The following is a 27,815-nucleotide window of genomic DNA, read 5'->3' as shown; positions in this document are numbered from 1 at the left end:
ATCTAAGTGATTTGGTAGATTAGGTTTTGGTACTATTTAATTCAATTAATTATCTGTTACTTGACACTCATTTTTACCTATGTTTATCACACTTGTACTGCAATACATCCCCAAACTGGTAATGGAATTCATTATCTGCTACTTGACACTCATTTTTACCTATGTTCATCACACTTGTACTGCAATACATCACCAAACTGGTAATCTGCCATTTCCAGTAAACAAAGAGGGTAACAGAGTATTTAACACTCTAAATACCATGCTTTGCACATTGCACAGTTCGCTAAGGATTTTGTAAAACAGAAATCTCTCCAAAGCATGGCTCAGCTTCTACTGAAGAAATGTGCCTCGGCAGTGCAAGCATTATCTATAAATCTATTTCTTTTAAGAACACACAGGCACACACTTTTTTCCTTCCCCCAGCTTCCGATTACACAATACAACAATTTTGCATCTTTCATTAAATTTGCCGTTTAAAAATCTTAGCACTTTTCACACACCATAATAGTAAAAACTAATATTCCACACAAGCCCCATAACTTTCAGAAGTTAATATTAACCACCATGACTTTTATCACTACACTGCTAACTTGCTGATGCCCCTTCCCAATAGATTTACATCCACATGAATAAAGTAATAGGTGTCTGCTTTCCTGACATCACCTGGAGATTATCACAGCTCATACTCAAGACGAGTGTCCTCCTCTCTATTACAAACGACTCCAGTTGAAAGGAGCACTCATTCTCCTTTCCTGAAGCCTGCACGTGCCTTTTGAGCATCCTGAGGCTGCAGGGCCAGCTCTGCAGAGGAGTTGCCTCATCCTGCTCTGTTTCCCAGGCAACCAGCACAGCACCCACACGCAGAGAAGGGAGCCAGACCCTCCACCTGCAACTTCTTCCACTGCTCCCAAACCATTCCAACCCTCAACTCAATCAAGTTGAATTTCTTTTCAAGCCGATGGCAGTGATTTTTATGCCAATCACTGAGGTCAGAAAAAACCAGGCGAGCCTGTCTCCCGTGCCAGCAGAGAATGAGTTAACAAACCCCAACTGCTCCTCCACAGAAAATGGGGACCTTGCTGTTGGAACAAGACCATGGTGGGTGACACGAGGGGACCATGATGAGCAGCACTACTGGGGCCACACCATGTTTTGGAAGCAGAGGAGAAGGAGACAACTGCAGCCACGTGTCCAGCGTAGGAGGATGGAGCAGGAAACCTAACACAGGTATTGTTACCTCCCCTACCAAACTACTGAGAATATTTTGTTCCACCACTGAATGTTCCCTCCAATACCATTTTCCATCGTAACATTCAAAGAAAAGCAAAAAGCTTACCTCCCATCTATTATCCTCTTAAGAATAACATCTAAAAGGCTGGAAGCTCTGTATGATTTGAGTTTTGTTATAGGAGTTTTATTTTTTCAGCTCTTAAGAATAACATCTAAAAGGCTGGAAGTGCTGTATGATTTCAGTTTTTATTTTTTCATACTTATGAATGGCAGAAAAAGCCAGGGGAGATACGAAGAGGCACAGCCTGTGTCTTCCCCTTAAAACTTCACTACCCGACTGTTACCATGTAAATGTTAATTTGAATCATCGATAGTTTTTTGGCAGTTAGAGATCAATATTGCCATTTGTGGTTTTTTTTTTTAATCCTGCAACTCACAAGCACTGAAAGTAAACCACCAAAGTGCTGCTTCTCTGATTCTTCTGTCCAAAATAATAATAATAATAATCTAACACAACACTTTTTTTTGAAAGTAGTAGCTCACAATAAATAGAAGAGTTGCGAGTAACTTTAACAACCCAAGATATAAACATGATTGTTTACAACATCACAACTGAAGCTGGAATAACCATAGGTTTGAAAATGTGTACTGTTACATGAAAGCTGTCTGGGATAAACAGAGAATACAAAAAGAATGTTACTGCTGAAAGAATAATTTGCGGTCATTAAGATGATGACAGCTCCACTCCTGAAAGTGAAACAAAACAAAGCTACAAATATGTAGTGTGTACTCAGTTCTTCAGTTTTAAATGATTTTTTTAAACATTTTTATTTTTCAACAAAATAGTTTTCATGGTATTCACCGCTTGTTTTTTATGAACAGCTCTACTTGGCTGTGATTTAGAACTGTCTTATTTTCCTAATAACAAGCAGAGAACTAAGAAAACACACGCAAATCAGAGACTTTGGCTTCTGCTCCTAGGAGAGCATAACTATGTAGGAAGTACAAAAAGAAAAGTGATGCAAAAAGAGTTTTGATGCTGATACAAATTCAGGATTTCTGTTCTGGACTTAACCAAGAGTCACCTCAGCCATTTTGTCCTAATCCTACAAAGAATCCTAACACAGAATACGAACCATGAAACTCCCCCTTGCCCTCCGATGCATGATTCTGTATGTTACTGCTGAACTGGCACACGCAATGGAACAGTTTAGAAATAAAGATGGCCAGATGTCAAACAGTTATTTGGAACAGGAAAAAAGAAAGTAATTAATGGACTGGTTCAGTTAAAAAAAAAAAAAACAGAACCACCAACTAACAACAACAAAAAAAAAACCCAACAAAAGATCTAATTCTAGAAAAAGAAAGTGGCAATTCAACATTAGGGTTACCTTTCTTTCTGTCAAAATCCTAACAAATCTGACAAGGGTTAAATTAAAACAATAGTTCTTCCAAACAGTAAATAGTGCAGGGAAACATCCCAGATTTGCAACTGCAAAAGCATGATGAGCAGAACTTACTCAAACAGAACAGTTAGAAAAACTGAAGACAGCGATGCTTTAAGAACTTCCCTTAGATAGAGACAAATCATGAAAGTTATCAGAAATCCTTCCAATTAAAGAACAGAAGGGACAACAGAAAACAACAGGACTGTTGCTATACTTATAACAATAAGCGATCCTGCTTTGAAATAAAAATTTAGACACTTTTGGAATAGGGTCTAAAAAAAATTATCTAACCTACCATAACAGAGGCTTCATTAAAATGTTCTTTTCCAACAGAAAAATCTCTTTACAGACAAATACAGTAAAGAGGAAAATATTTTACAGATCTTTTCCCTAAAGCTTTACAAATCACGGTCGGACTATCCTGATTTATGAAGATACAATATCAGATCAAAGATTCTTCTAAGGATGAGACATTTGTAATACTTCTTCTGTGTAGGTTTTTTGGTGTGAATAATACAGCTGAATTTACAGCACAACTGCATGTATCATCTGCTGGCTAATGAGTTTATTTTAAGGGCTTTTTCCTGGTAAGGACTCTTAATTTTGTTCTCTTCTCTCCCCAGCCCCATTTTCACAAAACCACAAGATTGTCCAGAAATCGCGTTTGGGTGAAACTGGCCAAAGGACTCAAAAGTTATTAAAAAAAACCCTCCAGACATACAATGTGGCTATACAGGCATTACTTCCAATCACTAAGAAACTTACCTAGTTGCAGTATCATGACTGTATCATTGAAGGCACGTGTCACTAATCCAAAATGTCTGTGTAGGGGATAGCACAGCACTCTTCTTCCAAAAGACACCAGCACGTCATGAACACTAGTGAAACTCTGTGTGTGTCAGTGAAAAATCTGAATTAGTCCGTGTGCTTTCCGATAGATAAAAACCTAATTTTTTTGTGTTTGTTTGTTTTACTTTAAGGAAAAAGTCACAGCAGAATAAAGCGCACATTTTAATATATTATGCATCTAAAAATCTGTATTTTAATAGATATAGAAATCAAGATGTTAAATAGAAACAAGACACTGCACATTTAGCTTGCATGGCAGGATAACACAAGTCCTATACGTTTTAGTGGGTTTGAATTAAAAAAAGAATGTAGAGAACATTAGAATAAAACATCTAACTCAAGACTTCGCCATTCTTTAGATTAAAGCAATAAATTACATCTGTCTCACATTATTATACGTATTAAGGGGAAGCTATAAAAAGCCTTTTAAGAATAAAGAAAAATTAAAACCACATGATATTAACAAAATACATGTGTACATGTAAGATCTTTAAAAATGATACATGACTAGGCCTTTCATGAAAATGATAGATATTCAAGACAGGAATAAATATATCTGCTCAGGGAAAGCAGTTCATTGTTCTCTACAAGTGAGGAAGACCTCTAATTTACTCAGGCCAGAGGCATTAATGAGTTAAAGACTTTCTTAAGAGAATTATTTCCTTTCCAGCTTTCACTTTTCAAGACAAATACTCCATTTATGAATTCAAGTAAAAATACCTATTTCATCTCAAACTCTCAATCAATTAAAATTAATAAAAATGCTTTGCTGACAGCCAGCACTTTTTCGCATTATATGACTACCTCAACCCATTTTTCATTTTAATGGATCACTGGTAAACATTTAATAATTTATGTTTTGTTATTTAATATTTAGAGTCTAAGGTGCGTACATGTCACGCACAGCAAAATGGCAGTTCAAACAAACCATAGCTGAGGCAATTTTGTTTACAGATTGATGAAAACACCCGCCTCTACAGGGTTTGTATAACAGATATAGTTATTAACAGCTTGGTGCCAGGAGACTGAATTTTCTGGGTGTGAAATATACTGTTGGCACAGGCTGCGCCAAGAACTGCTACATTATAGGATAAGCACATGCAGAAAACCCCTTCACTATGTTAGGATATGGATCTGAAAAAAAAAAAAATAATATTTGAAAGTTAAGGCTACAGGGTTTGTATAACAGATATAGTTATTAACAGCTTGGTGCCAGGAGACTGAATTTTCTGGGTGTGAAATATACTGTTGGCACAGGCTGCGCCAAGAACTGCTACATTATAGGATAAGCACATGCAGAAAACCCCTTCACTATGTTAGGATATGGATCTGAAAAAAAAAAAAATAATATTTGAAAGTCACTGCTTTTTAACTGCTCTCCTCTGTGACCTGCTCCTGCAGATCATCCAACTGGAGACAAATTAAAACTAACACATCTAGAAAACCAGTTGTGACTGAGTGTAACATTTGCCACTACTAGAAATGGTTGAAGGACTGAACCCAAAAATCCAGGTAAATTTCACTTTTGATCCTGCAAACTCAGTAATTTGGAGAAATGAGGACAAGACAGTCCATTCTAGCTTGCTGCCATCGTAAGAAATAACAGATTACAGGCCAGGTTAAGTGTCTTCCACAGGCCTCTGTGATTTTAGTAAACAACCCAACATCGCAGAGAATAGAACCGAGTTTGTTTCCTCTAATCTGTGTCTTTCAAAGGGCTAGCCCCAACTAAAGAAATAGGGATGCATCAAAGAGGCTGAAAAGAAGCCTTCAGGTGAAGCAACACACCTCCATTAACTTTGCAAGAAACCTGAAAGCAAAATATTCAGCGTGTGTCTGAAACATCACGTAATCGTTAGAGCCTTAATGAGGTAACAGCTCTACAACTCAACTACAGACCTGAGGTCTTCTTGCCACAAGAATATGGAACCCAGCTTCTCCAGGACAGGTGAAAAAAAACATAAACCTGACACGTTTTGATTGAGTTCTAAGAGCTTTTCCTATCACCAGGTCTGCATTTACTTCTGGGCTTCCCGGTTCCACTCTCCAACAGACTCTGAAGCCACACAGCAGAAGTTATTAAAACACATATCTGAGGCAGGACTTAAAGGACACAAGAACACTAAGAAATTACATTCCCTGCTTTTTATGCCCTTTCTATTTTAACAGGCTTTAGCCAGCTAAAGAGGAAGATCTATGACTTCTGATCGAGGAGCTGGAAAGCTGCCTTTTCTTGCCCTAAGGATGGAGTTGCACACACATACTGTGGACATATGTGAGGAACAATTACAATTACTTCCTAAATAAAGGTCAGGACTTGTGAATCAAGCCTAGGAGCTAGGGACAGCATGTAGAGGAGCAGCTTTTTCATAATGCCCATCCTTAGCTTTTCCAGAATGGGCCAGAAGGCAGCCCAGCACCCAGACAGATGAGAGATCATACTCCAGCATCTTGAGACTACCAGTAGCAGGGAGCCCAGAAGACACGATCGATTTCTTCTACCATTTATTAAAAAGAGGACATACACTTCATTCATCCTCAATATTGAAAGACTAAGCTTTCCACAAAACCAACATATAATACCAAAACCAAAGAATACAGCAAACACATAACACAAAACTTCAGTTTTAACTCACCTCCAGCCAGCACAACGTTGCACTCAGTTTCCTGACGTTCCAGGCTGATTCAACCTGATTTTAAGAGAAGACCATAAAACAAGTATTATCCAATTCGAAATTCAAGACTGCTGGCAAAGTATTTAAGATAACATTCTGGCAGCAATTTAAGAACCTTTGTGAATATGAAGCAGTAATTATATTACATGCATTGAAATGGCCACAGGACAGCATTAAAAACTATATTGCAATGCAGATGTTAAATAACTGAATTGGTTTCCGTATTGGGAATATCTAGCTCATGCACAAAGCCTTTAAAATACGACAGCAATCACAGAAAAATGGTATTTTGGTGGAATTCTGTCCCTTCACCAAGCAACAGAAACTTGAATCAACAAAGCTTTGTTTTGTGAAAACAACTCAAGACTTTTGGCTTTCAGAGAGGGTCCTAAAGCCCTGTACATGTAAAATGTCATTATTCTTAAAACGTGACAGATTCATAGTATTTGTGTGGCGGTTTTGTCTAGTGGGATGATTAGGGAAAAAAGCCAGGAGGGCCTTGATCTATAATCCTGGCTCTAGTAAAAATCTGTGTGGCCTCAAAGTCTTGGTTTTCCTATTAAAAAGAAAAAAAAAAAAAGGAAAAAAAGGAGGGGGGAAAAAAAGGGAAAAAGCCCCCACAACGTGTTTTCCACATATACTACACAGTCATTGCAAAGATCAAAAAAGAATTGTACAGTTGTGATCCTCGCATATTTGCAATTTTGTGCAACACTAACACACAATACAACCACCATCCTAGATTGTTCTGCTGAATAAGCAGGTCTGGACATTTCTGCCTGGCATTCTAAAATCCATGCCCTGCAATTCAGTCTGACTAAGACAGAACAGTTTGTTTATATGTTCCAATATTTTGATTAAAACCCTTAAGAAAACATCTCATTGATTAATATCAGCAGAGGAGACGCTCGGCACAAAGTTGTATCTGGGAAGAAAGTCAAGGCAAGCTGTCCACAGGACAGCATGGAATCCATGGAATCTTCTTCATGCTTTATATCCTGTAAAAAGCCTAGGATACAGAACACAAAATAAAGCTGCCTGCTGCTTGGGTAAGAGACAGGCAAACACCAGAATCCTGAAAATGGAAACACGCCTTTTTGCTTCCCCCCAGTGTTTGAATACCAGAAAAAGAAAACTCTCTATTAGGATGGTTTTTTTGTTTTTTAAATGTGTGTCAATTTAAAAAAATTTAAATGCCTCACTCTAGTTTACAGAACACGTCAGGAAATACCTTCCACACTCAGTGCATAAGCTTTAAAAGAAAAACAAAACCAACACCCAACACCACAAAAAAAGCTTAAAAAAACCAGTTCTGTTAAAGGCATCTAATGGTAGCCTATATAAAACAATAAACACAGTTTCAGTCCTCCAGACTTAATGAATTCCCATGCTTTTTCAGAATCCAAGTCAGTAGTGGTGTTACTACAAAACACAACTCTTACAGTACTCTCCAAAAAACAGAAGGAAGAAGCATCAATATAAAAGAACAATTATTTTGTGAAATCTGCATTTACATGAATCAAGACATAACAATACAAACCAAAGCAGAAACAAACAGAATTGTCTGGAGTCTCCTGCAACTCCACATCTCTTCTACAGCCAAAATGCTGCTCCAGAAGAAGGGAAGTATTTAGAAATCATATTAATCCCCACATGCATCCCAACAGCTCAATCTAGAGATATGGCATCTTTCATTTTAACTTACTCAACTAGATATTTTTATTCCCTGGAAGTAAGTTGTGAGTTTCCTAAATGACAGGGTCCAGCACTAGGTTGCTAAAACATGATAAAATTTTCTTTTTTATTTTTTTTTTTAAACTTACATTCTTGTCTCCTTCATTGACACAGATTTCATAGCAATACGCCAGAAGGATATCAATTAAACCAAGATATACATGATGACGGCTTCTTTTATCCAGGAGATAAGATTTATTTGTGAACTTTCTCAGCTGCTCTTTCTCTTCCTCAGAGAAGACAACTATAAAAAGTAAAAGGATAATTGATTATGAATTTAAAGCTGGCACATTCATTTTAATAGGGGGTAATACTACTTCAACAGCCTCTTTAAAAAGAAGTGTGTAACTAATCACCAGTCACTCATCACTCAAGAAAAAGCCTAAATCATTCTTTCCTTCATTTTTAACTTTTATTAAACTCTGATATATTCCTTTCAAAGTCAAGTTCCAGTCCTGCAACGTACTGCAGGTACACACAGGGAATTTTGAACCTCTCTGCAATGCCAAGGATTTCTGCGGATAACCGGCTATCTTATACACAGATAAATTTGTGCCAAGTTGCACCGGGGAGGTTTAGGTTGGATATTAGGAAACATTTCTTCACCAAAAGGGTTATCCAGCATTGGAATAGGCTGCCCAGGGAAGTGGCTGAGGCACCATCCCTGGAGGTGTTCAAAAGATGGGCTGACATGGTCTTCAAGAATATGGTTTAGTGTTTTTTATTTCTTATTTCTTATTTATTTTTTTGTCAGAGTTATGTTGATGGTTGGACAAGATCATCTTTAAGGTCCCTTCCAACCTAGACGATTCTATGAAACGGTCAATCAGGATCCAGTAAATCAAAGTTTCTTAAGTCCATGTTGTATAGGACAAAAATATGAAAATAGGATAACAAAACCCAATGTATTTTTTTTTATTGTAGAAAAGGCTAAGAACTAAAGAAACAGAGAAGGGGAAAAAAAAAAAGGAAAGGTACAATTTTCGTTTTCCAAGCCTTATCAATTTCAAGTCATGACCTAAGCATTATTTAGGAGCTTCGTTTATGCTGTCTGACAACATCCTTCCAGTGTGTCAGGAAGATCAAAAAAAGATCTAAACACTCCCCACCGATGAAAGCCACATTTCCTTCCAAAGAGTTACAGTATCCACCATTTATGACCATCCTATTTTGCATATCTTCAGCAAACCTCATTTAGTTAAGAATGCCTATACCGAGCCAACCCAAAGAATCTTCTCATTGAGACCCTTCTCTTTGGGATGCCTGAGGAAGATGACAAGAAGACAGTGGGGACACTGTGACAATGCATCAAAGTATTTCTCTAGGAAACAGTGGAATAGACATGGATAGCTAAGAGTGAATATTGAATGGTAACCCTTCTGAAGAGTACTTGAAACACTTCAGAAAGGATGGCAGATTTGCCTTGAAATACCAGCAGAGATGAAGTAGACAGCTGACTAGAAGCTGTCCCTGTACAAACTCAAAGTAAATCAAGAAGCCATTCAGCACAAAGAAAACAGCCAGATGCCAGAGCAAAGAGGAGTGAAGCGTTCCACGCCAACAGGCTCTGATTTCCTGAACAGGACAGATGTAGTGAGCACACTTTGGTCACACCACAGAAGAAAGCTACAGGCACAGGGTGACTTGACAGGAGAAAACAGTGTTACTTGCTCAACAACTGATGCTTTGCTGCACTGAGGAAGTCCCACGCTGTGATTTGTTCAAGCACCAATAACACTGGAACCAGCCTGAGTTTAAAATACCACTCATTCAAGGAAATTCCTCCAAGGACAGGAACAAGCCCAATGCAGCACTCTCCTTACACTTTCAAAATAAGCCCCTAAGTACCAGGTATAGATAAATGATGTACCCCTGAACTCACTGAATTATAATTATTCGGGGCGGGGGGGGAGAAGGGACAGACACACCAAAACCTTACAATTGATATCAAAATGTCTCTTCAATTACAATTTTACCACCCCGTTTTTGAGTCACTACGTTCTGGCATACTTAGCTGGGGGCAGAGAAAAGCTGTAGGCAAGATGTACAAACTTAAAAGTGTAAAACAATTAACAATTACCCCACTGAGATAAGGCAGGCACCTGGGAAGGGTCAGCCTTTGTGGTTTCCCAAGACAGATCCTTGAACACTGATGAGCCACAATCTTCCACCAGCTTCACCAGCACTAAAGACTCGACCTGGTGACCCAACAGGTTCCTGCCCCAACTTGATTCCCTGTTTTACCAGTTTATATCCTTCACATTGGTATTCACCTCTGGAATCTCTGAGCTACTAACGATCCTGTCTCAACAATCCTACCTGCAATTTTACTACTCCGATTTCTCTGCAGACTCTCTCACAGCTGTTCCTCAGCACCAAGAGCAAGGTTTTGCAGCTGAGCATAACCCAGAGTCCTGGGCCTCTGGGACATGGGCAGCTAAATCCCCCAGGGGGAGCGTACAGAACAGGTTAGAGAAAGAAAAGGTTACAACTCCTAATAAAGCACATTCCTTTTTACACCCCTTGCCCATTGCTGTATGGACGACGACTGCAAACGTGCTGATAGATGTTCCTCCTCAAACACTGCTCATCATCATTTTCTACAATCCACATTCTCAGGGATACAATCTGCCTATTAGACATGTGGTCGTCTCTATCCCAGGAGGTTTCTACAAGCTTTCTCATTTTATGACACATTTTGAAACAAACGTTTGTGATGCCAAAGGCACGTACATATGCACACACCTCATCTTGAGACATAAAACTACAAATTAGGAAAAACATTTTTGAATGTTCCTTCTTTATGGACTTTTTTACTGTTTCTATCAGCTTCATAACCATGAAATACTTGATTTAAATTCCTATGGAAACTTCTTGATGAGCTAAACATTTCTCTGGAGTCAAGCCAGTCTCCATTTATTTACAAGCTCCCACAAAAAGAAAATCCAGCTTTTCTATCATCTTGAGAAAGCCAATCTCTTCCACTTGCTATGATCTAGTACAAAGTGACAATTTAGCAAGACTATGGCAGTTCTAACTCTGTTTTTCTGTTAATGCAATGCAGTTCAATATTACTCCTTAAATCACAAATATAGATGATATGTCTATATTCTATCAGCAAATTTCTTTACAAGTTCTTAAACCACATTGATTCTTCAGTGAGTCACCTCTATCATTCATATTAAAATTATCCATAAAACCATATGTGCAATGTTGTAGCACGTTTGAAAAGAATTAGTTTCTGAAAAACACAACATAAAAGCACTTTGTAAGTTGCTACAGTAGGGTAGGTTTAATGAGGTATCACAACAGGGTGTTTACAGTTAGAAGAAGGTCCAATTGGAAGAAAAAAGGCATTCTAATTTCAACTAGCTTCCACCAAAAAACCCTCTCCTGGAGTCCAACACAATTTATTATAAAATCATATGCAAGCAGCAGTTTTACCCTGAAGAGAAGCACAAGAGAGGAGAGATAAAACTGAAGCTAAAGAAGAAAAAGAAATCCTGAAAAGCAAACAGCCAAAAGTTTGCCAGCAAAGACTGCAGATCAGATTCATAAAGTTTAATCGATGACTACAGTAATGAAGAATTTTGTTACAAAGATGCTAAATCACTCCTTCAAATCATTTGGGAATTCATCACAGACAGAATACCTGTTCTGATGGATGCAGTACATTATGGCAGCACTCTCATTTCTAGGCCACCTCAATGTGCTTGCTCCAGTTAGCAGCCAAGATGTACATATTCTCTTTCAGAAGCTCGTTAATGCATTTACAGATTCCACTACTGACCTACTCTTCTTAATCAATGGCTACAACCTGAAGTTTGGTTTTATCTCACAGCTGATCAAAATTAACCTCTCTTATCATCAGAGATAAGGAACAGTCCAACAGTCAGAGCAAAAAAAAATTGACTTTTTCAAGTTCAACTAACAAGTATTTGTTAGATTCCCTAAAACCCACACTCTAGAGTAAGATGTAAATGTGAACCACACTTCCCTTCTAAGTAGAAAGCAAAGAAACTCCTAGTGAAGTTCATGAAACATACAAGATAAAGTTTTCTTCCTCTAAAACACAAACTCTCTGAAGCATCATAACATATACAACTGGACCATAAACACAGAAAATACAAGTCTACTAGACAATCCCCAAAGGTAAATGTTACAAGATGTTCTTTAACACACTGCAAAGTGCCAGGTGTTCCAAATAGAATTTCTCTCTCTGGAGAAAACACTTGAATTTTACACACAAGTATCTATGCATTCCTTAAAAGTTTTTGAAAAATAAATTAACCAGGCCTGACACTCATTATGAACATGTCATGCACAGCAAAATGACAGTCAGTTCAAACAAACCATAGCCTGGTGGCTAACAAGCCTATGGGGAAAATAAATAAAAATGCAAAAAGGGCAAGAAAAGAATCACTGCAATACACAGTAAAATGCAAAAAAGGATAAAAGAAATAAACGACATTTAAGACAATAAAAGAAGAAATTTTAAAGAAGACAAAATGCACACACTGTACATACAGGCTAGGAAAAAAGCAAAAAAGTTAAATTAAAAATAGATTCAAGGTAAGGACAGAAGAGAGCCGAAGGCTTTAAATGCTAATCAGAAAAGCTGATCCAAAAAGGAAAAAAAGTATCTGGTAATGAGACATTAAAAAAAACCTGATGAGGTACAAACAGGAGAGAGAATAGCCAGGGATGAAAGTAAGAGCAGTAATCAGCCAAACAAAATCTTCAGTTAATTGTAATGCCATGCAAAAGAAAAAAAAAAAAAAAATCACAACCAACACAAAACCCATCAATTTGTATTTCTAATTACTCCTTGTAGCCAAAGACATTAGAAAGACAAAAGTAAACAAGGCTTTGGTTCCAAGAAACCAGTGAATATGACAAACAAAAGGAAGAAACATTAAAAAATAATTTTCCTGGTTCAGCATTTCTAAAGAAGAAAACATACTTTTAGGGAACCTGCTATTTTTTATGTCACTTTCCCACACTGAACTCACTTTTCAATGTAGTAACTTGACAACTCAGTTCCCAGTGACATTCCTGATTCCACAGACAGGTGGGAACTGTCCTAATGGTAGCAGTAACAGAGCACAAAATACAGGGACCCTAAAGGTACTGGGTATCAAATTCTTGTGCCAATACCTCAGTGCTGTGGTAGCCTGCACTATAATCTACCACCAGTTTTAACTTTAACACTCCTACCTTCTTGTCTTATCAGTTATTATCAGAGCACCTATCACGAGCTGTAGACGTTTTAAACACCCCAATATCTGAATTCTCTTTACAAGCCATATGCTTGGAAGTCCTCATCATGGAAGGTAATGGAAATTACCTTATTTTAGATGCTTTCCTTAACGCAAGATATGAATTTGGGAAGAGTAAGAAATCTGGGTACTTTTCATTTTATGCCTCTTTTCCATAAGCAATAAAAAGAAACTGCACGAAGGTTTCAATCCCTCCTCCTTTATGCCCTTAAATAAGTTGAAAAGTAAACAGGGGACATTTGTATCTGATTTTTATAATAAAGGTTTGACCTCACACCTACCTGCAGGGGAACACACACACACACAGGCTCAGAGAATTACCACACTTCACAGAACACCTTGAAACACACTGCAATGCATATAACATTTGTGCCCCTGGAGCTCCTGTGCTTGAGCACCCTTTAGCTTTTTATAGCTAAGTACTAATTTTCAAAGGCTTCTTACTCCAAGCATGCTCTAGTACCAATGACAGCCTCCTCATCCTTCTAGCTGTACAGCACACCCTGCCTTAATGCAGCCAGACTTTTCCCCAGCTCTAGTGGAAATAACATAAAATTTCTTAAGCAGTAGAGAAGGTTCTTCACTTAGCACAGTCCTTGTTTCCTTTATGTGCCTTTTTTATGGCACTTCCACTTACTAAGCATGCACACTGCAATCCATACTAACGCACACGTGCAGGCAAATTGCAGGCAGCTTGTAAGAATTCCTAAATCTGTAACTCAGACTGGCCAGACCATCCCTTTGATTGGATTAAGGATAAAAGCAATATAAAACCACAGGGAACTCATCCCACTGATGATCAGATTTCAGGTCCAAGAGCCTGACCCCACCTCCTGCCCTTTTGTATTCCCATTCATAACAGACCTTCAAATGGAACCTGTACTCCCTCTCATGGTGGTTTCTTTCACCACAACTCCAGTTTAGCAATCTCCAATGGTTTCAGATCCTCATTCAGCTGCTTGCCATCCCAAAGCAGTAAAAACTTTATGAAAACTGAGGTCTTTCTAAGGAAAAGGGTGGGTTGTTATCATTAATGTAACCCAAAGACCACATGGCCTCTTACATTACCTGTATTTCCTAAAGATCCACAAAACTACACACACCTCTTCACTCAGCCACGCAAAGGTCAGAATAAGTTTTTTTGATCATTCTTATTAAATATGTATTTGTTAAAACAAAAGGCTTAGAGAAAAGATGGTCCTTTATATAGCCCCATTTTCTGAGTAACTTTCATTAGCAGGCTTGCCAGGCTTTCGAGTAGCTTGTCCATTGTTGTTGCCCCTAAGACCCAGCAACACACATATGGTTTACTTTGGAATCTCCATTTGGAATAAAAATATTCTTTATCAATAAAATCATCCAGCAGCTCTTCATTTTCATTATATTCCGTAACGCTGGCAAACAGTAGCAGCGTTTCATTTACTAAGGAGTGAATGGGTAAAAACAAACAAAAGAACTCCTCATATTCTAATTTCAAGCCTCTTGTACCTTCGTCAAATCCTTTTTAAATCAAATGCTTATGATAGATATAATTAATAATTTCTGGCTTCAGAGGCTGAAAAGAGACCAGTAATGAAGATCAGATTACATTCACAGTAAAATATACAACATTTCCCAAATTCCATTATTGTTCTCCTGTAGAAAATGCAAAAGTGCAGGTATTATTAGTGCACTAGTATTTATTAAGAACCTCTGGTGAATGGATTATCATTATCTACTTTAGTAACATCGGATTTTCATACTACATAGGAAATGAACAAAGGACAATGAAAGAATATGCATAATAGTAACTTGTAATGCTCTCTGCAATCACTCCGTATGGAAAAGTAATCTCAGTTGTCTGTTAAAAGTGCTGTTACAAGGTCATCTACTAAATCTGAAACCATCCCTTTTAGTTTTTAAAAAGACTTCCTTTGAAGAAAGTCTCCGAGATCCATAAAAGTAACAGTATCATATTAAATGCCACAAACTTCTGCATAAAAAAATAAAACATCCTACAGAAGACGTGCTTATCAAACAGAGATAAGAGCTGATATTGGTGCAATCTTCCACAGCTAATTCTCGGAAAACCTGCTGTAAAGTGTCTGCACCATATTTGGGCACAACCAGTTTTGACTATTTTTTTCCACTAAAAATACAACTAGGAAAGGGAGAACATTTACTCAAAAAATCTGAAAAAAAACAAACAGAGGAGATAAGCACAGCAAAGGAGCCATTTTCTAGCTGTGACAATCACAGATAGGTTTGATTTGATTTCAAATGCCATGACTTATTGAGGCCAGCAGCTCCTTTGAAACCTTAAAAACTGCTCCACACACAACTGTCTCAAAGATTTCAGTATGTCACTGTCCCTCAGAGAAAAACATTTTTTCTTTGAGGACAGGTGAATTAACAGAATACTCCTCTATGAAGAATGGCTAAGACTGAAAATTGTAAGAGAAACCCATACTTTCTCCCTTAAGAACAATAACCTAGAACATAACACGGCATCACAGCAATTACCATTCAAACAACAGGTGTGTGTCTAGATATATATATAGGTTCTCACCAAATGTATGAGTGTTGTGCTCCTGATGACTTTCTCCCTTAAAGGCTTTCATCTTTTTATGAGCATCAACCCACCATGGTTTGTACTTTAAGACATGCTGAATAGCTTCATCTTCAAAAAAATCAGCCCTAGGGAAAAAAAATAATCATACACTATTTACTTGAGTTTATAGCGTACAGCTTCATCTTCAAAAAAATCAGCCCTAGGGGAAAAAAAAAAATCATAGACTATTTACTTGAGTTTATAGCGTATGTGGGTATATTTTAATGCTTACATAGAATACACCTGACTTGGCTCCAAGCTATTTTCCATGCATTAAAAATATGTTCCTTGACTTAAAACCAGAAAATAATCATTATTAAAAGCATAAGCAATATTCTCTTATCTTACAGTACCCTTTCCCTACTTCCTCCACCTTTCCTGAGCCACCCAGAAGCCCAGGAAATTGATGAGTTTGCAGCATGACATGAAGGTGAACAATCTTGATTTGTTCTGGATGGATCTAAAGGAAAACATTCCCAAGAGAAGACTTCTCGGACAACGTCACTGGCAGCAACCTGGATTTTACTGGGAAGCTCTCCCACTTTAAAACTGTGTATTTTGGGGAGGAAGAGTACGTAGTTTCTTTATGAAAAGAAAAAGTGAATATATTTCACCTGAGGTACTTCTACTTGACCAGGTAAAGTAGACCAATACTCACAGGTAGTGATCAGGGTCAAACTTGGCAGCCTCAGCTGCCAGGCGTTTCCTCCTACGTTCATCAACAGGAGTTTGGTCTGGATCCTTAATGTCAATAACATCACTGAGTTCATCCTGCAAATGGAACAAAAATTTTATGACCAAGCCACAGGTATGATATGCAAGATTTATTTAGTAAGAGTTTAGGAAGGATGCTTATCAGCATTCCACTGAAATCCCTATTGATTTTCAACCTCCCTTTCAAATCTTTCAAATTCAGGCTCCGTTGTGCAAACAAAACATCAAAATTCCAATGAAATTCAATTATTTGAAGCTCCTCAGAATTCATGATACTGCGAAGCCTATTCAGGCCATTTTATCTTAAGGCAGGCAGGTTATTCTGCTTTGCAATGTTTAACAAAAGCACATAACCACAACAAAGACAAGATAAAAAGCACAGATGCTGTTCTTGTCACTTTTGAGATTACTCTCACACTCTGAAGTGGCCATACATTAATTAATGGACAATTGCAGTACCCTTTTAAGCATAATTAAGTAGTGGGACATTAATGCTGATGGGAAATGTACTTCTTCACGAATTTCATGGTAATGAATCAGTGGATATATCCTAACAGACTGTAAATACTTTCTCCATAAGTAGTCATCCTTCTGCTCCAAACCCTGAAAATACTACAATTCATGCCATAATGAGTTATAGAGATACATAATTAAGTTGCTTTAAACAGCTACAACATAAATTGCTTAAGAGTAAAAACACTACAAAAATTAAGTTATCATCTACTATTTTAATGAGAGCTCTATATACTACAGGTATTATTATACTACCTGGGATTAGCTTCAATCCATTCATGAATTAAAAAAACTGCTGACCGCGCAAGAGCGAAGTAACTGCATTTTAAAGCTCCTGTCCCACTAATTAATTCATAAAAGTGCCTCAGCATAACCCTAGTAAATCCTGCAGATACCAGGTGGGCAGACACCTTGAAGAGTGCACACTTTAAAAGTTTTTGTCTTTTGAGAAGATCAAATCTAAAGCAAAAAGTACAAAGAGAAAATTACCAAGAATTTTACAACGAAAAAAGTTTTAATGCAAGAACCATAACAGGACCTTTACATTAGCTTTATTTTGGGGTTTGTTTGGGTTTTTTTTGAGTAATTTATAAATTAGAACTCATGGCATTTGAAATATACTGTACATTGATGTTAAACATGTTTGAAGTCAGAATAGAAGACAATACCAAACATAAAACAAAAATGTTAACAGCCTGCTGTTTTTTCTCCCTACCTTTACAAGCGACCTGAATAGTGCTGGTGAGAGCAGCTCACCTCCACAGACCATTTTTACCAAGGAAAAATGGTAAAATATTTGAGCCTCTTTCAGTCCTTTCCTCTAATACTGAAACTACTGCAGAAACAGATCAGCTACACAATTAACTCAGTCCTCACCACCCCCTAAGTTCTGCAGGAATATGGATCTGTCTGTGATACTATGTGCAAAAGCAGAATATTCTGAGTTGCAGGATAGGGTAATAGAGAAGAAGCTCCTGACTATAGAACGAGCCAGGAAGCCTACCTAGCAAGAAAGTTACCCAGAACTGTTAAGATAGGAAAAGACAAAAATGCATCTACCTGCAGCCGCTGGAACACCCCTGACCTCAAATTCCCAAAGCCGTAACGGTACTGGAGCGGTAGCGCGATTTCTGCACTTTCTTTGTAAGGGGTCTGCTCTATTTCCCAGTCAAATTCTTCTTCCTCCTCCTCAGACAACTCAGCAGAGGCAGCTGTATCTATTGCATCATCAGAGAAAGAAAATTATTACATAGAAAATATATAACATTCAATAGAAAGGGAAACACTGATAACACAATAAGTTTTTCTCATTTCACTACACGTTTTAAGAAATCTTACATGACACTGGGTCACAAAGGCAGAAACATCAGTAATCCATAGGTCCTGCTCCAAATTCTCAAACTTTCAAAAATGAAAACCAGGAACACTAAATTTTTTAAGTATATTCACTCAAAGACTGAAATAAAATCGTTCCACTGATTTCAACAAGATCAGATTTTGATACTAAGAGAACCCTTGACAGGAGCAAAGTGATGTTATCAATAATTTCAAATAAATATTAAAAACATTAAACACAGAGAGTCAAGCCTTTTTGCACGTTAAATAGCGATGTTCAGCAAGTCATCCACTAGAACCTGTGGTTTTAATTAGCTGCTGAAATCTGAGCTGAAAGTCCAGTATTGCTATCTTGCAGAATGCAAAAGACTCAAGTGTGTGTGTATTATACAGCCACTAGAGGGGTACAAAGATCTGCAGAGGATTAGCATATGTAAAGCACATTTTGGAAAAAACAGAAATATAACTAAACCTATAAAGATGACATGTATTTTTATACTTAGCCAAACTTTCAGATTCATTCACATATCCTTCTCATACCTTGGATAGACAATAATAGAAATACTCTATTTTCCTACATGAACCACCATGTAGATCTGTAACTATTAACTATTTCCTTACATACATGAATCACCAGTATAAATAGGATTTTTTTGCCATACCTATCTCTTCTACTAAAGGTTTTCCTGATCTTGATTTCTTTGGTGCCAAGAGAGATGTCAGCATGTCCAGTCCCTCAAAATATTGGCCAGGAACCTCCTTAGGTAACCGAATTGTAAAAGTTCCTTAAAGGGAAGTCAGAACACAGTTATTGCATTAAAATATCCAAGAAAAACAAAAATGTACATTTTTCCACCAATGAAAAAGGCTCACAGAAACCGGGACATGTGCAGGTTACATTTTACTATGCTTCAATCTCTGCGTGTTTTTAACCTTACTTGACAAGTTTCACAAAATTAAACTTTAATGACAAAGCACAGAAGAGACTATTTAACCAGCTGTGGTCTCTTGACTCACATTGTATAGACACAAAAGCTTTATTTTGGATCCTTCTACCAATCAACATTCAACAGACCACAGGAAACTACATTCAGCAATCTGATTATTGTCTTAAGTCAAGGAGAAAATTATAGGTTTTATTTCTGTTTGTTTTGTTTTTTTTTTTAAAAATGAATACATTAATTCCAAAAGGTACATATGTTATTCCAGAAATACCTTCCACCTTAAGGTGTGGAGAAAAGCTGATGTCTTTTCTCTTAAGACATAGCCAAGGGACCACCTCAGGATTATCTCATTTCTACTCAGCACTACCTGACTTCTTTGTAGATTTACTAAATTAACGATCTTGGTACAATGACATGTCTAGTCCCAACAGAGCTCAAGGAGGTAGATATTTTTTTCACTATTAGGACAGTTTTGAACATGTCCTTTGTGCTTAAGAATGGCCTAAATAAGTACAATAAATCCCCAGCAAGACTTTTTTTATACTACATACAAGAAACTCTACATTTATTTACAGTATTGTATACTTCAATAAATTCTGTGCAATTCCAGTGCAGCAAAGCATAAATTATTGCAGACTTAGTAACATTTGTAATGACACACATACTAAGAACATTAACTAATACCTTCATCTGTATTATAAGATGCTTTTTCTCTGCCATCTTCTACAATTCTTCCAGGAAGTGTCAATCTGTGGGCAAAAAATGAGATGTCTCATTGAATGCTTGACTAATTCTGAAATTTAATGTCTCAGCCTATAAAAATGTAAGGCACATTCCAAAAGCAGTACAAAGGACTTAACTGCATGACTTCCATTAGTGTCAACAGGAGTCATGCAGTTAAATCCCCACGTACTTCAAAATCTTTTCCCCTAGCTGCTGCTACAAAAGATCAGCATCTGAGAGACAGAAGTTACGACTCCCGATTTCCCAGCTTGGATGAAGCCACAGCCACCACAGAGATTATGACCTTGGCACTATGTACAACCCTTGGAAGACTCAGCAATTTAAAAACCCTAAACTAACCCACAGTGACAGGATATGAGAACTCATCTAGAGTCCTTACACTGCTTATTCAGAATAATTTTTATTAAGTTCAATTTTTTTAAAATCCTTCCGCTACTTGCCTGAGAAAGTACGGCTTAGCATAAAATTTAAAATCTTCCCCTTCAAAATACACATCAAACTCTGAAGCTCTGGCATAAGGTACTTTGATTATTATTGTAAGAAAATCCGGATCCTGGGTCAGCTCAAAAGCTGGAGTTATCATGATGAATTCAGCAGGAAAAGCAACCACCAGGCTCTGCGGCCCTATCAAAACAGGAAAACAAGAGAAGATTATTGGAATTTCCAATTTATGAGAGCAAATGGCATCTCTTCAAAATTCTACAAGACAACCATTTCAGATTCTCACAGAATTATCTTCCACATGCTAATGACAACAACAAAAAAAGCACGTTATCAAGAACTGGAAGGCACCATCTCTCTGCACCTTAATGAAACAACTTAATGTAAATGAACGTAAACATTTAGAGCACAGGAAAGTACCCGCTATATTCAGCATATCCTCATTCTGACAATTTCACAAGTAACCACAGAGCATTAACCATTAATAGCGCTCAATTAACAGATTAGGTTTTTTTTCTTTCTTACGGGTAACCTACCTCATTAGACAGCTATCAAAAAAATTAAACTCCCCATTTCACCATATCACTTGATGCAACATTCCCACCCCTTCCAGGCAGAGAAACTGCAGGGTGCTTATTGAGTTCTAACTAGATAGGAAACACCTGGCTTGAAAAACACCTGCAAACTAATGTACACTTCTGTGGACCTTCTTCTTATCTATTTAACCACCACACACTGTGTAACTACACGAGACAAGAGGTAATAAAAATCCACTAGCTCTTTTAGAGCCCTTAAGGATGATGTGCCAGCCTGCTTGCTGTTTTTATTTTCCCAAACCAGAGCTTCATTAAGACTTAAGAGCAGCCCCAACGCCAGGCCCAGCTGTTCCCACCCTGAGCTTCTCATCCCTGCTGCACTTCGGGCATCCCTGGCACAAATTAATGACCCCAGCTCATTAATTTGGAGGTTCCCACACAAGCCCCAGGTGTTTCACAGACCAGGGACTGCCGGGATCCACCCCACAGTAATGCCATACTCCATCTCCAACAGTGCTCCTTCCAACTAAAATCAGGTGTCCCAAATTAATTAAGCTTCCCAGTCTTTTCTGTAAAATAGACCGCTAGGTACTAGAAGGGAAAAAAAAAAAAACACAACAAAAAAAAAAAAAAAAACACAACAAAAAAAAAAAAAAAAACACAACAAAAAAAAAAAAAAAAACACAACAAAAAAAAAAAAAAAAACACAACAAAAAAAAAAAAAAAAACACAACAAAAATAAACAAAAAAAACCCCCAAAAATCCCCCCCAAAACCCCCAAAAAACCCCCCCAAAACCCCCAAAAAACCCAAACAGCAGAACTAAAGTGTTTCTGTTACAGCAAAGGGCTGGCAGGAAAAAGGGCTGCGCTTTGCTCTGCTTTCGCTCCAAGGCACTACAGTAAGACATAATTCCCTTCTGCTGCTTCTTAAAGTGGGTCAATACGCGATGATTTTAGCGCAGGCCGACCCCGGAGCCGCACCGCGGGGCACCGGAGAAGGAAGGCCGCCGGCCCTCCCCCCGAGGCCCGCGGGACCAGCCGCTGAGACCGCGGGGACGCGCTGAGGGAAGGAGGGACGAGCCGGGCACCCACCGGCAAACCCACACCACGGGCCGAGGGCCGCGAACCGCCTCCACCCCACCCTCCGAGGGGAACGGAGCCCCCGAGGAGGCGGCGGCGAGCAGGGAAAGCCCCACTCCGCTCCCTCAGGCCGGGCCCCGCCGCCACTCACCGTGCGCGCCTGGCGCCCAGGCGGGGGATGCGCATGCGCGGGCAGAGCCGGCGGGGCGGGAAACAGCGGCGGCCCGTCCTCCTGAGGGACCGCCCCACCGCCCGCCCTCGAGAGGGGACAAAACCGGAGAGAACGAGAACGGGAGAGATGTGAGCGCGTAGTAACGATAAATTAGCGTAGTCCGGGACTGGGGGGGAGAGCGGGGGAGCTTCCACCGCCCCTCGGGCCTGGTCTTCCCTCTTGGGCCGGGTTTCGCTCGCCGGCCTGGGTCCTTTCCCTCAGGTTCCCCTCCACAGGCCTTGCTTTTTGACAGAAGTGGTGATACAGTGCGCTAGTCCTCCTGGTTCAAGGGAGGTCTATTTCGTGAGGTAAAAGCAGTATTTAATAAGATCCTAACTCCCAACGTCTGTCAGGCTGAGAGGGTTGGGGGTGTTCAGCCTGGAGAAGAGCAGGCTCCGGGGAGACCTCAGAGCCCCTTCCAGTCCCTAAAGGGGGCTACGGGAGAGGTGGGGAGGGACTCCTGATCAGGGAGTGGAGGGTAGGACAAGGGGTAAGGGTTTTAAACTGGAGGAGGAGAGATTTAGATGAGATCTCAGGAAGAAATTTTTTACTCCTGAGGGTGGTGAGGCACTGGAACAAGTTGCCCAGAGAAGCTGTGGCTGCCCCATCCCTGGAGGGGTTCAAGGCCAGGCTGGATGGGGCTTGGAGCAACCTGGGCTGGTGGAGGTGTCCTTGCCCATGGCAGGGGGGTTGGAACTCGATCTTGAAGGTCCCTTCCAACCCAAACCATTCTATGATTCTTTGAAATGTGGCTCAGAGGATGGGGTCCTGCAGTGCAAAGATTGCTTGCATAACCTCAGCTCTTTCCTAAAACTGTAGGCATCTGACATGGTCACATACTGGTTCTTAAACATAACAGGCTACTGAAAGTAAATTGTGTGTCTCGCAGCTCATAATGCTTGCATGAATAAGTAGAAGAAATGCTTGTATCTATAAATAAATGAGGAATGCTTGTATGTATAAGTAAAGCATGGAATAACAACAAATACCTCTGGAGAGGAGCAAATGAAGTTAATAACTTCCTAGCAATATAAGATTTGGACTTAATGTAATTTAAATTGAGGTGGTAAAGATAAAATGATTTCAAGAACTGAAATACATGGAAGTGGAGGGCTGCAGAAATAGACTAAAGAGAGGAGAGACCCCCTGAGCACTCTCAGAACAGGAATTCCCAGTCACATTAATCTCTTCTAAGGCAGCAGATAAATGCGAACAAGATTGACAATGTGAATAGAGGCAGATCCTGATGAACTGAAAGAAATACAGCATTAAGGAGAAAATGCAACAAGAAGCTCAAAAAATTTGCTAAAAGTAGAAAAGCTGGTTTTAAAGCCATAATTTACCTGTCTTTAAACACAGCACCTCATGTAGAATTAATCTGGTTTCTCTGTCATTAGACCGTGAAATGTATTCTGGTTCCAGATAATTCTCTACACGGAACTTCTGCTAATGACAGAAAAATCTTCCAGGCCGATAAAGATTGATTTTTCTTGCTGGAAATCCACTGAATATGACATGTCTTCATGAGGAAACATCTTCACTCTTGTACAGAACTGAACCAGCAGTTTAAATACTGTGCAAAGTGTTTTGTTGATATGCAGAAAAAAATAAGTACTTGCTTAAAAATAGATTTTTTCTGCCCATTGATCTAAAGTTGATGGATGGTTTTAATATTCAGCCTAAATTTTCTTGTGTCCCGTTTTTTTACATGCAGAAATTGAAGATGTGTGGTGTATGAACTGCAGTTTTGTATTAAGAGGTTAATGACATCGAATTTCAGATGCTGATTTGACTTGGACCAAAGCCTTGATGAAGTCCCCAGAAACTTTTGATGCATTTCCAGAGAACTTCAGCACTAATTAACTTTTAGACCTTAACCAATGTAGTCTCTAGCAAGAATGTTGGACTGGAAGCTGAATTATGAACCAGTTGGCGCCATCTTCTCCGGATGAGTTCAAATTTGCATAAGACAAGTCTGTGAAAGATAAGGAAAAAATTTCATCAGAGAGTTTATTCTTGCCTAACTGACACTTAAGACTGCCTCAGAATTAGTTTTTTTAAAGTCTAAGAACTCCCAGCCTTTTTTGTCTGGTAATGCTTTCCTTGTAAAAGAAATATTTATATGCTGATTTCAGTGAAGAAATGGGGGCATCAGCCATTCTGCTTCTCCATCCATGTAAAGTATGAAGGAGCATCTCTAAGAAATTTGTGTCCCTTTCTTCTGTGAAAAGCATACTGAGTTTTTTAGAACTGTAATGAAAAAGTTTTCTTCAGAAATGTAGAAAGACTACTTCACATCTTCTGGTGCATCTTTCTGATGAAGAAGTGAATTTGGCTGCTGTTTGTTTAATGGAGCGCTGAAGAATGAAAATGCATCATCTACAATATTTTGGGCAAGTAATTAATAGAACTTGCTGTCCCTTTGATAAATAGAAACATGAAGCTTTGCAACTTATGAGCACAATTGGCTCTACATGACTAATAATAACAAATAAATCTGACATAATCTCACAGATACAATACATAATATATTTTAGATATATATTTGGCACGTACGTTAAAAAGGTAATCAGATACAAAATATGCATTTAGTTTAGCAAGTAAAAAGAGGAATAAAACTGTTTATCTATCCAGGAAACACATGGAAATAAAGTAGGAATGTGTTTCAATTGGAAACATATTTCTATATGAAATACGTTATAATACATAACTATTTCCATTATCTAAATTATCAGTGCTATAATTTTTACAAACAACTAGAAATAGTTCTGTAATTGTCAGACTTTGCAAAAGTGCAGTGTAAATGAACAATGTAAATGATAACTGAGGGCTTTTCCTGAGACGGAAGTAGAAGATATCATTGCATACTTGAGTAAATTTCATACTATTCATCCCTTTAACTTTGAAAACAAGTGAAGTACAAATATTTTGACTTTTGTCGAAGTGGCCTGAAGCATTCCTCTAAACCTCATGCATTTTAATCTGGGTTTCCTTTCCCCGTGGATTTGATTTTCCAGGAGTTTATAATCCTTAACATTCACCTACAGACGTACTGTGTTCATAATACCATGATATCTTCATAGCTTTATTTTATCCAAAGATAATGAAGTTTTTCATTTTATTTCTCCAGAGGAGAGAAGGATCCTGGATCACAAATACCTTCAATGGTTTTTCAGGTAAAGATGACAACATGGGACTCTGGAGACAGGATGGTGGTCCTTATAAATTCAGGGTCAAACCTGTAATAGTCTTTGCAAGAATAAAACTTGTTTCTTGATGTTACATTTTGTAGTGTTACCTGATAGGCAGATGTCAGACTTGCTTAGAAGTAGGTGTAGGTAAGGTTTGCATGTGAGAGATCAAGTTCTAGTTTGGCTTCTTAGTGACTGAAGGCCATCAGCTGTAATATCAGTAACTCTAACAGAGGGTTTGTGCTGAAGGAACTTTCAGGTTTTCAAACAGCTTCCTAGGGATCTGTTGTCCTCTGTTGTTACGTTAAGAGCCCTTGGAGTTGTTCAGCTTGTATTGAAGCAGTGTATAAACACCTGTCTTTGCTGGTCTGGAGCTTTGGCTCAGTTGTAGGACAGTGAATTTTTGAAATGTATTACTCACTAGATAGTGTGGGGTACAATTTGCTTTCTACACCTGACGTGTAGAGAGTGTATTTATTTCTCTTACAGCCCTGTTCCCAGGAACTTGGCTCTTTTAACCCTGTCATTTACTCTCACATTGAGTTGCAGACATAGCCAACACCTTTAGATGAAAGAGAATTTACTGATAGTATAAAATCAAAAATTTATATAGTTTGAGGATTTCAAGGTACTCTTTTTTTTTTTTATTAAGTATAAAGTTTGGTAGGATTTTATTGTAGTGTGTGTATTTTCAGAAGAGGGAGTATGTTTACGCATTGTGGTTTTTCGGTAGTTTCTCATTTAGTATTGCTATTTTCTCTCAGCATGAAGTAATTTATATTTTTCACATCTGCTCAGAATCCGAGTTGGATGAAATTCTGACAAAGTAATTGTTCACTGCAAGGTAACAGTGAACAATTTGGATCCTGTTAGCCAAGGCTTCTTGTGACAGCACTGTAGAATGGCCAGGCTGCAGAGCTTCACTGCTGAGTGCCATTTAAGTAGCCAAGGACCAGCTCTTGGAAGATTTGTCCTAAAAGTAAACCTGATGTTAGAGAGTAGGGCTGTGGGGCAGGAGGTTCACCCTTTGGCACGAGATGGATCATTTACAGTACGCTGGTCCTTCACCTCGGCAGGGTCCTGACCTGGCAGCCCGCGTGGTTACGAGACTGCAAGGTAACAGTGAACAATTTGGATCCCGTTAGCCAAGGCTTGTTGTGACAGCACTGTAGAATGGCCGGGCTGCAGAGCCTCACTGCTGAGTGCCATTTAAGTAGCCAAGGACCAGCTCTTGGATGATTTGGCCTAAAAGTAAACCTGACGTTAGAAAGCAGGGCCGTGGGGCAGGAGGTTCACCTTTTTGCACGAGATGGATCAGTTACAATACGCTGGTCCTTCACCTCAGCAGGGTCCTGACCAGGCAGCTGAAGGGTAGTGCTGGTAGTGGCTTCAGCAGTGGGTTTGTGGCACTTAAATGAAAACTTAAGTGGATCAAAAAGCCCTATGGAGTGGTGAGAGACCACAGAGTGGTCCCTGGAGCAGCCATGTGGCCCAGGTCACTGCCAGCGCTCGCGCCCTGAGGGACACGCTGGCTCCACTTTCCCTGCTCTGCCCATTCCAAGGATGGAGTCTCCGTTCTTTCCACAGCTTCAACTCCACAGGGCAGCCAGAACATTTGTATTGCTGTCACGCTCTACATTTAAAGGTGCTAAATCAGTTTGTGAGCCTAAGCAGGGTTTCATAGAATCATAGCATGGTTAGAGTTGGAAAGGACCTTAAAGATCATGGAGTTCCAACCCCCTGCCCTGGGCAGGGACACCTCCCACCAGACCAGGTTGCTCCAAGCCCCATCCAGCCTGGCCTTGAACCCCTCCAGGGATGGGGCACCCACAGCTTCTCTGGGCAACCTGGGCCAGTGTCTCACCACCTGTGTGAGTTTCACATTTATTCCTGTGAATTTCACATTTATTCCTGTGAAATTCCCAGTGTTGCGGGCTCTGCTGCTGTTGCAGGGGAAGTGACTTCGGCAGCGGCACCAGGACGAGTTCAAAGGCAGCCAAAAGTGAGTGTTCCTTCACTCTTCCACCAGTTCTGTGGTGTACCCCGATACAACCTGCTGGAGGAGAACAGCGTGCGGGCAGGAGTTCCTTCCTGGAAGGACGGCGCGCTATTCGATGACCGCGTTATTAAACCACACGCGTTTTACAGAGGCTCTGCCGTCCCCCTACCTCAGCGAGCCGCCTCCTGGATCCTCTGTGGCTAGCAGTGCGGAGATCCGCTTGCCCCTCCGGCTGCCCCGGAGAGGGGGGCGGCTACTCCAGAGAGTACGGTAGGGCGCGCCCCGCCCCCGCTGCCGGCAG

General features: G+C 39.3%; 1 protein-coding gene and 1 long non-coding RNA gene across 3 annotated transcripts in view; one reads left to right on the top strand and one right to left on the bottom strand.

The window, feature by feature from the left end:
* The window catches only part of SHQ1 (SHQ1, H/ACA ribonucleoprotein assembly factor), a 47,934-nt gene extending 25,643 nt beyond the window's left edge, over positions 1 to 22,291 (bottom strand). The window contains exons 1-10 of the mRNA XM_014946612.1: positions 22,265 to 22,291; positions 20,496 to 20,679; positions 19,996 to 20,060; positions 19,030 to 19,152; positions 18,092 to 18,249; positions 16,464 to 16,576; positions 15,764 to 15,891; positions 8,026 to 8,180; positions 6,164 to 6,217; positions 3,444 to 3,567 (exon numbers count right to left, since the gene is read on the bottom strand). Of these exons, the coding sequence (XP_014802098.1) occupies positions 3,444 to 3,567; positions 6,164 to 6,217; positions 8,026 to 8,180; positions 15,764 to 15,891; positions 16,464 to 16,576; positions 18,092 to 18,249; positions 19,030 to 19,152; positions 19,996 to 20,060; positions 20,496 to 20,638 (1,063 nt within the window). The 5' untranslated portion in view covers positions 20,639 to 20,679; positions 22,265 to 22,291. The remainder of the gene's footprint in view (positions 1 to 3,443; positions 3,568 to 6,163; positions 6,218 to 8,025; positions 8,181 to 15,763; positions 15,892 to 16,463; positions 16,577 to 18,091; positions 18,250 to 19,029; positions 19,153 to 19,995; positions 20,061 to 20,495; positions 20,680 to 22,264) is intronic.
* Positions 22,292 to 22,315: 24 nt separating this feature from the next.
* Positions 22,316 to 25,206, top strand: LOC106890654. Of its 2 annotated transcripts, none has more exons than XR_001412545.1 (2): positions 22,316 to 22,413; positions 24,039 to 25,206. It is a non-coding gene; the product is annotated as an uncharacterized LOC106890654 (long non-coding RNA). The 2 variants fall into 2 exon arrangements; XR_001412546.1 differs by having other exon boundaries at positions 22,380 to 22,632.
* The last annotated feature ends 2,609 nt before the right edge of the window (positions 25,207 to 27,815 follow it).

The sequence above is a fragment of the Calidris pugnax genome, unplaced genomic scaffold (genome assembly GCF_001431845.1).
Source record: "Calidris pugnax isolate Ruff unplaced genomic scaffold, ASM143184v1 scaffold81, whole genome shotgun sequence".
Classification (NCBI taxonomy): domain Eukaryota; kingdom Metazoa; phylum Chordata; class Aves; order Charadriiformes; family Scolopacidae; genus Calidris; species Calidris pugnax.
The sequence above is the reverse complement of the archived record's forward strand: the minus strand, read 5'-3'. Positions and strand labels throughout refer to the sequence as shown.